The 11,328-nt window shown below is 44.7% G+C and overlaps 1 protein-coding gene across 5 annotated transcripts in view; it reads right to left on the bottom strand.

Annotated features, from left to right (window-relative positions):
• The window catches only part of NAXD (NAD(P)HX dehydratase), a 27,310-nt gene extending 16,741 nt beyond the window's left edge, over window positions 1-10,569 (bottom strand). Inside the window, exon 1 of one of the 5 annotated variants that reach the window (XM_012464760.2) lies at window positions 10,467-10,569. In XM_012464760.2, the coding sequence (XP_012320183.1) occupies window positions 10,467-10,512 (46 nt within the window). In that variant the 5' untranslated portion in view covers window positions 10,513-10,569. Of the gene's footprint in view, window positions 1-1,627; window positions 1,996-9,409; window positions 9,503-10,339 lie in introns of those variants that run through there. The other 4 variants (XM_012464758.2, XM_012464759.2, XM_012464761.3 and 1 more) reach the window with 4 other exon arrangements.
• Window positions 10,570-11,328: the final 759 nt, after the last annotated feature.

An 11,328-nucleotide genomic window follows, 5' to 3' on the forward strand; every position in this document is an offset into this window, starting at 1 on the left:
TACCCTGCTAATCTTTGTATTCTTAGTAGAGACAGGGTTTCACCATGTTGGCCAGGCTGGTCTCCAACTCCTGACCTCAAGTAATCTGCCCGCCTCAGCCTCCCAAAGTGCTGGGATTACAGGTATGAGCCGCCTCACCAGTACAACACATGTTATTTCTAAAAGTTTTACTTTTGAAATGTATTAGAAATTTTGGAAGACCATTTAATTTTCCAGAAAGTTTTATCAAATAAAAAATGCATTATTACTTAATAAACTATCTTACTTGATTTCAGTTTCCCTTTAGGATTATTAGGTCTTTTCTCTCCTCACACACTGGAAAGCAAGCTCCCACCTGTAATCCACCGGGATGCTCAGAAGTCTGACAGATTCATCATATTACTCCCAACTGCATTCCAACACTCAACTGGATATTACTTAAATAACCTAGAAATGGCATTCTAAATATGGCACACATCTTAAACTGAGTTCAAAGTGGCATTTAAAGTAATTTCATCATCTTGAATTATCTCTAAACAGCTACACTATAATTGGCCTTTCTTGAAGAACTTCCTGCATTGTATATTTGACCTTAATATTTAAAACAGCTCAGCTATAAGAGAAATGCTAGTATGTTCTATAAAGCTCAATTAATAGACAATAAAGCATATGCTCTCCCGCAAATATAAACAGTATTTTTTCAAACAAGGCAATCAATATTTTTGTCCTTCCAATTATCTCTGCAGCAGAGAAGCTAGATGTGTCACAGGTTCCACTGACTGAAGCCCAAAGCTGACTGAGTGTTTCATGGCAAAAGAGCTTTGTCTTTTAACTCTTACAGCTTTACTTTTTACTCAACAAAAGTTTTGAAGGAATTTTCTTTATAAGTAGACTGCCTTAGCTGATAGAGCAGACGCTGAGACCCCCAAGATGAAAAGATCCTTGAATTCCCGTCAATCGCAAACGTTTTCACCTTCTTCCAGACCAACACACGATGAGACCCGGCACAGAATCATTATCAACTATGGGCCTAGAAGAGACACAACAAGGCTTGCTGCGCTACCTGCAGCTGGCCGATCCCCCAGCTCTGGGGTCTGTCATGACCACAGTTGGCAGCCCTACGTCCACCTGGATATGGAGCCAGGCCCCAGAGGCACAGGGCTGCCACAGCCACTCTGCTCTCTCTCTCCTCCCCTCATCACTCAACTTCCTGTATGCCCATCCTGCACCCTAAATTCCAAGACTGCACAGTGTTTCTACCATGCACATTTACAGAACATCATAAATGCTCTTCCTCTGGGTCCTCTTTGATGAGCTTCGTGACAGGAATTAGAGCTGCTACAATTAGATGAAACAACAGTGTCATGAATGCTGATTAACAATCTACACAGCTATTAAAGCCCTTGGCATGCACTTGTTTCAAACTGTAACATAACCTGGCATGGTAACATTGCTGACCAACACAGTATCAGAAACCCCCAGAACAAGAGACAGTTGCTTTTTAAGTCTAAAAATTATAAAAATAAAACCCAGATTTACCAGTCACGTAAGGGTCACTGTGGGTTCCTTAAAAAGTTTCAGGTTTACTGTTGACCATCCCTTTATCCAAAGCACTTAGCCACATTTTAAAAAAATCCCTAATACCAACCTGGTTTCTTATGATGCTAGAGATAGCTTCAAAAAGCTGTTTCCGAGAGAGATCCAAGATGGCTGATCACTAGCAGCTCAGGCACCTAGCTCCCAGTGAAAGCGCAGAGAACGAGAGGACGCCACATTTTCAGACGAATATTTGTTGCTCACGGACCAAGAGATTCCCAGCGGAGGAGCCCCACGGGTCGCCAGGGCGACTCTTGTGGCCGGTGCGGCGGTTTAGCTGGTGCCTTAGAGCGGCAGTTCTTGGTGCAGAGTCCGGAGATTCCCGGGCAGAAAAGCACCATCAATCTTAACACCGCTGTTTTGGCCGGTGCAGTGGATTGCTCAGATTTCGGCGCTGGGAATCAACAAGTTGGACGTCCGCTCAGAGACCTAGTTAGAAAGTCGGTAATTACAAAGACGACAGAGGGATAAATATATAATGAAGGGAAGAAAGCAGCCTAAAAAGGCAGAGAATACTCAAAATCAGAGTGCCTCTGCCTCTACAGGGGATCGCAATTCCTCATCAGTAACGGAACAAGGCTTATGGAGAACGAGTGTGTTCCAATAACAGAAGCAGGTTTCAAAATGTGGGTGATAAGAAACTTCCGTGAATTAAAAGAACTTGTTCTAACCCAATGCAAAGAAACTAAGAACCTTGAAAAAAGGTTTGATGAAATGCTAACGAGAATGGACAATTTAGAGAGGAACATAAGTGAATTGATGGAGCTGAAAAACACAACACGAGAACTTCACGAAGTATGCACAAGTTTAAACAGTCAAATTGATCAAGCAGAAGAAAGGATATCAGAAGTCGAGGACCAGCTCAGTGAAATGAAACGAGAAGACAAGATTGGAGAAAAAAGGATAAAAAGGAATGAGCAAAGCCTCCAGGAAATATGGGACTATGTGAAAAGACCTAATTTACGTTTGATAGGTGTACCTGAATGTAATGAAGAGAATGAATCCAAGTTGGAAAATACTCTTCAGGATGTCATTCAGGAAAACTTTCCCAAGCTAGCAAGGCAGGGTAATATTCAACTTCAGGTGATACAGAGAACACCACAAAGATATTCTTCAAGAAGACCAACTCCAAGGCACATAATCGCCAGATTTATTAGGGTTGAAATGAAGGAGAAAATACTAAGGGCAGCCAGAGAGAAAGGTCAGGTTACGCATAAAGGGAAACCTATCAGACTTACAGCAGATCTCTCAGCAGAAACCCTACAAGCTAGAAAAGAGTGGGGACCAATATTTAACATCCTTAAAGAAAAGAACTTTCAACCCAGAATTTCCTATCCAGCCAAACTAAGCTTTATGAGCGAAGGAAAAATTAAATCTTTTGTGAACAAACAAGTACTTAGAGACTTCACCACCACCAGGCCTGCTTTACAAGAGCTTCTGAAAGAAGCACTATACATATAAAGGAACAACCAATATCAGCCTTTCCAAAAATATATCAAAAAGCAAGAACATTAACACAATGAAAAATTTACATCAACTAATGGGCAAAACAGCCAGCTAGCATCAAATACCAGTATTAAACTTATATATATTCTAATTGGATAAAAAGCCAAAACCCATCGGTATGCTGCATCCAGACTCATCTTACATGCAACAATACACAAAGACTCAAAACAAAGAGAAGGAGGAAGATTTACCAACCAAACAGAGTGTAAAAATAAATAAACAAAAAGCAGGAAATGCAATTCTCGCCTCTGATAAAGTAGACTTTAAAGCAACAAAGATCAAAAGAGGCAAAGAAGGACATTACATAATGGCAAAAGGATTAATGTAACAAGAAGAGCTAACGATTCTATAGATCAACGAGACAGAAAATTAACAAGGACATTCAGGACTTGAACTCAGTCCCGGAACAAGTAAACTTAATAAACATTTATAGAACTCTCCACTTCAAATACACAAACCATACATTACCACCTCACACCTATTCCAGAAGTGACTACATAATTGGAAGTAAATCACTCCTCAGTAATCGCATAGCATATCATAGGTTTAAATGAAATATTGGTTGGCTGTTGGTTATTTTCTTCCCTTATTTTTTCCTGAATACATCATTAAGTATAATTATCGGTATAAAAGAGGTTTTCAAAACTCATTACTAAATTGCATTCTAGCCTGGGCAAGAAAGCAATACTCCCATTCTCTCTCTCTTTTTCCTCCTCTTCTTCATTCTTTTTTTTCTTTTTTTCTAAAAAAAAAAAAAAAAAAAAAAACTATCATGTCCTCTTCCATCTCATCTCTTTTCTGCCTTCCTCCTCTGCTGCATCTCTCTAACTGTTCTTTCTTTTCTGCAAAAAAGAAAAAAAAAAAAAAAAAAAAGCTGTTTCCAACCTAGCATTTCAGTAACTCTTCTTGGAAGTGGTTGAGATAATGCCTTATATTACTCAAGAATTAATTATAATCAGTACTATAACTGAATGGACTTCCAAGTCAGCCTTTGAGACATATATATATATATATATATATATGAACTTAAACATTTAGCATAAAAAATCTGGAGAAAATACGGTTTTGTTTGTCACTAAATAAAATATAAAGTGCTTTAGAATGTGCATGTCCCAACAGGCACAAATATCCTCTATCAGTTTAATTTCCCTATCTTTTCTGTCTAAAAGTAGACATTTAAAAAAAAAAGAAATGAGGCCAAGGTGGGTGGATCACCTGAGGCAAGGAGTTTGAGACCAGCCTGGCCAATGTGGTGAAACCCCATCTCTGCTAAAAATACAAAAATTAGTCAGGCGTGGTGGCATGTGCCTGTAACCCCAGCTACTCAGGAGGCTGAGGCAGGAGAATCACTTGAACTTGGGAGGTGGAGGTTGCAGTGAGCCAAGATGGTGCCATTGCACTCCAGTCTGGGCAACAAGAACGAAACTCCATTTCAAAAAAAAAAAAATAGAAATTAAGAGTTGGCCGGGCGCAGTGGCTCACGCCTATAATCCCAGCACTTCGGGAGGCCGAGGCGGGTGGATCACGAGGTCAAGAGATCGAGACCATCCTGGTCAACAAGGTGAAACCCCGTCTCTACTAAAAATCCAAAAATTAGCTGGGCATGGTGGCGCGCGCCTGTAGTCCCAGGTACTCGGGAGGCTGAGGCGGGAGAATGGCTTGAACCCAGGAGGCGGAGGTTGTGGTGAGCCGAGATCGCGCCATTGCACTCCAGTCTGGGTAACAAGAGTGAAACTCCGTTTCAAAAAAAAAAAGAAATTAAGAGTCAATATGTCAAATCACCACTTGGTATTATTTTCTCAGTAGGCAACAGTTTAAGCTCTTGGCCTTAAACAGGAACTCAAGATGGATGAAGTTGTAGGTCTCACGTTAGGGGTATTAGTAAAAGCACTTTATTAAAGCTCCTACTACCAAAAAAAAAAAAAAAAAATTCCATGTAAAATTGTTCTTTCAACAAGCATAAAAGACTTTCACAAACATACTTCTTTCTTTAAAACCAGACAATGTTGCCGGGCGCAGGGGCATGTGCCTGTAGTACCAGCTACTCAGGAGGCTGAGGTGGGAGGATCACATGAGCCCAGGAGTTCTGGGCTGTAGTGCGCTATGCCGATCGGGTGTCCGCACTAAGTTCAGCATCAATATGGTGGCTTCCCGGGAGCGGGGGACCACCAGGTTGCCTAAGGAGGGGTGAACTGGCCCAGGTCAGAAACAGAGCAGGTCCAAACTGCTGATCAGTAGTGGGATCGCGCCTGTGAATAGCCACTGCACTCCAGCCTGAGCAACTTATCGAGACCCCGTCTCTAAATAAAAAAATTTCTTAAAAATAAAATAAAAAAACAAGACAATGTTGCAAAAGTCACAGGTAATAAAATTTAACCTATCATTCCTCCAGTGGATTGCTATGCAAGTTATGTGACTAATGACTTTAAGAAGTACCCACAGTCAGGCATGGTGGCTCACCCCATAATCCCAGCACTCAGAGAGGCTGAAGTGGGTGGGTCACCTGAGGTCAGGAGTTTGAGATCAGCGAAACCAACATGGTGAAACCCTGTTTCTACTAAAAACACAAAAAATTAGCTAGGTGTGGTGGCAGGCACCTGTAATCCCAGCTACTTGGGAGGCTGAGGCAGGAGAATCTCTTGAACCCAGGAGGTGGAGGTTGCAGTTAGCTGAGATCACACCACTACTGCACTCCAGCCTGGGCAATAAGAGCAAAAATCTATCAAAAAAAGTACTTGCAATAATGTCTGACCACTAAGGAAGGAAAAGGAGGGACAATATGTATCCTCAAGTGTCAAAATGGAAGGATTGTGCGCCCATCCTTGAAATCCCCCCAGGTGGGCTAAATTATGCTTTTAAAACAACACACTTGTCTAGAAAAGACATTTATTGGCCTGGGCGTGGTGGCTCACACCTGTAATCCCAGCACTTTGGGAGGCTGAGGCGAGTGCATCACTTGATGTCAGGAGTTCAAGATCAGCCTGGCCAACATGGTGAAAACCCATCTCTACTAAAAATACAAAAATTAGCTGGGTGTGGTGGTGCACATCTGTAATCACAGCTACTCGGTAGGCTGAGGCAGGAGAATTGTTTGAACCCGGGTGGTGGAGGTTGCAGTGAGCTGAGGTTACGTCACTGCTCTCCAGCCTGGGTGACACAGAGAGGCTCTGTCTCCAAAAAAAAAAAAAAAGACATTTATGGGTATTGATCAGCACCCTGTCTTTGTCGTGGGAGCTGTTCTATGCACTGAAGGACGATAAGCAGCATCCCTGGCCTCTACCCAGTCAGCAGTGCACGCAAACACACCTCATTGTGACAACCAAAAACATCTCTAGACACTCTCAAATGTCCTTTCAGCGGGGAGGGGGAAAAATGAGACTGGGTTGAGAACCACTGGTAGAGATGCATGCATTTAGTTTTAGCACCTTTAAATATACCAGTACTTCAAATTAAATCATATTTAAGGTCATATAAATTGTGACTTATGAAATCACAGAAAAAAAAACAATTTAGTCAGACTGCAACTTACGAATGTTAAAAATTAACATTTATATCAATATACCCCGCCTGATGAAAACAACTCCTAAATGGTAATACTTGATAAATGTGTATTTCTCCCACTAAGGAAAGGAATAAAATGGTTCCACCAGATAATACTATACATTTTCCAGAAAGCTTCTTTCTCCCAATATTTAAGATTCATAGCTTATAAACATCTATATTTTAAATTTCAGATTTAAGTCTAAAAAAGTACAATAGGCGAGGTATGAAATATTTAATGTTTATATGAAAAAGGGCAAATATCATAAACTGACATGTAACTCCCCATTTGCACTTTGCCTCATAGTTGAAATAACCCACACATTATCGATAGGATCTGACACAAAATTAAGCTGCACCCATGAGCTGAGGTGGAACATCTGCGAGGTGGAGGGAACACCTCGGGCCCTGTGCAACCAGTGTCATCCAACACCCAGGAGGAGAGGGCAGGGCCGCCTCAGGGGCCACAGGTGCAGCACCGGAGCTCCCAGGGGACTCTGCTTTCCAAGCGCTTGATCTCTCCGCATCTGCCCCTCAGAGCTGAAAACTTTCCCTTCTGTGTCACACTTTGCTGAAGTCCTCCCACTGCTTTGGCAGATGGGTACTGGGATAGCATCTTTTTGATCTTTTTGGTTGAGAAAGAGGAGATGTGCTGGTCCAAGCATGGATATGCTTAAAGCCTACAGGTTTTAAAGCAAATAATGATTTTTGTTGTTCAAATAATGAAAAGAACACACACAATTTTTCCTCCACTTCAAGGTAAGCTTTATTAAAATGGTAAGATATCAGGGGACTTAAACATCAAATACAATATAAAATTTGGGCCACTTTCTAAGGCAGATTTCTCTACAGTAGATTAAGTATTCAAGTCCCATTTACCACAAGCCAAAAATATCAATTCTGATTGTGTAGAAACACACTATATTCACATAATGATCTTTATGATGCCTAGAAAGAAAACATGGGTGGAAATCCTATTTTGAGCTATTCTTTTATCTTATACAGAAGGTTAGTGCTTTGGAGCCCAAAATGTGCAAATTACCCTCACAGCAACCTGATCAACACACCAAAGCGAGTCTCCTCCTCCTCCTCCTGTTCTGCTGTGACATCTTAAGACTTTGTGAGAGTTCCAGCTCCCTGACCATGATGCTACTCTAAGGGCTGGTCTAAGAACCCTGGAGGACAAGAAGCATCATCCAGAAACTGAATACTTAAAGATTTACACATGACAAAGGTGGCTCTCAAATGTAAGCTAGCTTAAAATTATTTTAAAATCATAACATAATTGATAGTAGCTTTTGCTATATAATTTAAAAAATTCAAAGTGATACCAAAAGTAAAGTAAGTATCATTACATGTGGGGTTCTGAAACCTTCCAAACACACAGATAACCTACATGGTAGGGACTGACCTGGACAAAAGGAGAAAGGTCTGTCTGGACTAGTGAATCACCACCCTACTACTGTCTGCCTGCGTGGAATGTGGCACCATCCACACACCGCAGCACTGACTGCTTCCATGTGGGACTCACCTCAATTACCTCGAACACAGTGTGGCACAGAACACAAAACTTGATAAATGTTCGATTCACTCTCCTCACTAACAGCCAGTTTCTCTTTTACAGAAGGAAACTGGGGCCCAGAGAGAGACCCGTGCAGACGCTGTGGTTAGTAATGGACAAGCCAGGCCACAAGACACTATTTTACCAAAGTGCTGCCAGGTTTTTGTTTTTCTTTTTGTGGGCACATAGTAGGTGTAAAATGCTCCCATTATAAGGCAAAATAAGAAGCACCACATTTTCCCTTAATTAGAATTGTATCAACAAAAAGTAAAATCCAGGCTGCTCACCAGCATTCACCTAAGCAAACAGCTTCTGTTAGCAAAAGGGCCAAAGAGGTCAACTAAACTTCCCAGCATTTGGCAGTGAAGCAAGTTCCCACTGGCTTACTGACATCCCTATTTGAACTCACCCACAGAAACATTTACACATAAACATTAAAGTTCTGAAGGATAAAAAGGCCTTGACAAGAGGTGACTTAAGATTTTATCCTATTCAGGAACTTTTCTCAGGACAATTCTGAGTTTGGAAGAACAGGTCAAATCTGTTTGGCTTTTGTTTTAAAGAAGCTGTCTGGGGAAGACTATCACTGCTGCTTCGTGCTAAAAGTGCCTTTAGTACTGGAAAATTCTACTTAAAAAAATAAAAGTACTTTAAGTTAACGTAAATTATAACTGATTTAGAGCAACAATCCCTAAGTTAACTAATTATACCCTAAAGCCTGGGTGAGAAGTCAGTAATATACAACTCTAACTGGCTTTTGGTAAAAGTTTAGGAAATCAGTCTGATAATGAATCCTCAACCAAGTACAATGAAAAATCTTGCTACTAATCATGGTGTGTGAATTTAAGGTAAACAGCTACAAATAAATCTGTAAATCAAGTGGTGTTAAGAAGCCTCTCTGCGGGTGTGACTGAGGGGCGGTGTGGAGGACCCTCTCAGAGCCATTCAATGATTCAGAGCCTGTGATGAGAACAAAAAGCCAAAAACTCTCCGACGATGCCCAACATATACACAAGGTAAAATCTGCCTAATGACTACATCAACAAATACCATTTAACTATTTCAGCCACTTACTGGCTGAAGAATCCTGGCTAAGTCACTTTCTCTAAGCTTCTATTTATCTTCTATACCAAGGTGGATAACAGCAATCTCTCCTTACGAGAAATGAGGAATCACAATACAAGAACTACTTCCTGTATAAAAGATGTTATATACACCAATACTCACAAGGCAAACAGAAAGGGAAAACCCCTATGAAGAGATGGGGATCCAAGCACTTGCTCAGCTCCTGCTTAAATTCTTCCTACATAATCCGTTCTATTTGAAAAGGCATCTCAGAGTCCTAGGACCAGCCAAGACCAGGGCAGCGTCCTCGGGGGCATCTGGCTAGCGCTCCGGGTTCTGGGGATGACTCAGGTGAGCCTCCCTCCCCAAGGGACCTCCTGCACGCACACACACCGCGGCCCGGGGCGGGCGAAGGAGGCGGCCTGGCTGGTCGAGTCCTTCTCTGAGGTCCAGGCGTCGCAGTATCCGGCCCCTATTGTCCAAGGATGTGCAGGGTCGTCTGTCACTTGCCTAGTGGCACTGGAGCTTCCAGTTGGGGATGCAGACACGGCCCTGCTTCCTGTATGCGCGCAGCCCGCTAACCTGTCAGCTCGCCAGCACGTCCGCCGCCTCCCAGGGCCCCAGAAGGTCCCCCGTCTCCAGCTGTGGTTAGTGATGGACAAGCCAGGCCACAAGACACTCTTTTCCCAAATAGCGTGTGGCAAAATAGCAAGACCACAGCAAGCCAGGAGATGGCGAGCATCGTTCCCAAACTGGGAGCGGGGCCAGAGCAGAGCAGCTGGACTCGACCAGCGCCCCACGGCGCCCCAGGGTCCTCCTACCAGCCCTCGGCATCATGCTTCTCGGCCACTGCGCGGGCTCCGCCGCTCCCGGGACGCTATGACAGCGGGTGGCTCCAACCCCAGCGCCACCCTCTGTCACCCGGCGCGGGGCTCCCGTCACCACAAGCAGCGCCCAGCCGGCTTCCAGGAGGCCTCTCGCCTCTTCCTACTCAGCCCCGCAGGCCACACGGCGCCCTGGCCCCGCGCGTGGACTGACCCTCGGCGGCGCCTTCCCTTCGCGAGCCAGCAGAGGCGGTCAGCGGTCGGGTACCTGCGTCCAGTGGCGGCCCGTACAGCGCGAATGCGGCCGAGAGCAAAGCGACAACAGCCGCGCCGGCAACCGCAGCCCCAGCCTCCGCTCGTGTGACCATCCCCGGGCAGGACGGAGTCGACCTTACCTCGCTTGCAAGTCCGGAACGCCCTACAGCGAGAATTCAGGGCCATCCGGCTGCATTCCGGATTCCCGGCAGCCCCCGCGCCACCACCGGAAACACAGGCAAGGGAAGCTGTTTCCGGTTTCCCGACCGCTCCCGCGCTGCTACCGGAAGTGGGATCCCAACTCGCGCAATCACACCCCGCTCTAGATGATTGACAAGCGCGACGCCCAACCCGGCCTGGCCCCAGCTCTGGCCTACGAGAGCTCAGCTGGAAGGTAGGTTGAAGAGTTACGATGAGTCAGCTTTAGGATCTTGTTTGTGTTTATCGGCCCTTTTTTAGGCATGTGTTGTTATAGAAAATGATTTTGCCGGCAGGTGGAGTGGCGAGGCCCCCTATGTGCCCCGAGTGTAGCAATCAGGTGCCTTTCTGCTCCAGGCGCGACCTCTGCCCTGAACCCCAAACCAGCACAGCGAGAGGCCCGGCCGCCTTCCACCGTCTCAGGTCTTGGCAGCTCCGTCACTCCCGCGTTGAGGCCCAAACCCCTGGAAGGCGTCCTGACCTCTCTCTCCCCCCCGCGCTCCTCTTGTGGCTGAGGCCTCTCACCTCCACTGCCACCCTGTTCGGAGCCACCCTCTTGGTGCTAAAGGAAACTCGTGGGGCCAGGCACGGTGGCTCGCTTCTGATCCCAGCACTTTGGGAGTCCAAGATGGGAGGATCATTTGAGCCCGGGAGTTCGAGACCAGCCTGGGCAACATAACATAAGGAGAACCCCGCTTTACCATAAATTTTTTGAAAAATTAGCAGGGGATGGTGGTGGGCACCTGTAGTCCCGGCTCCTTGGGAGGCTGAGGTGGGAGGATGGCTCAACATGTCAGAGGCCTT

Source organism: Aotus nancymaae, unplaced genomic scaffold (genome assembly GCF_030222135.1).
Source record: "Aotus nancymaae isolate 86718 unplaced genomic scaffold, 86718_ANA_hifiasm-v0.15.2.pri h1tg000044l, whole genome shotgun sequence".
NCBI classification, from domain to species: Eukaryota; Metazoa; Chordata; class Mammalia; order Primates; family Aotidae; genus Aotus; species Aotus nancymaae.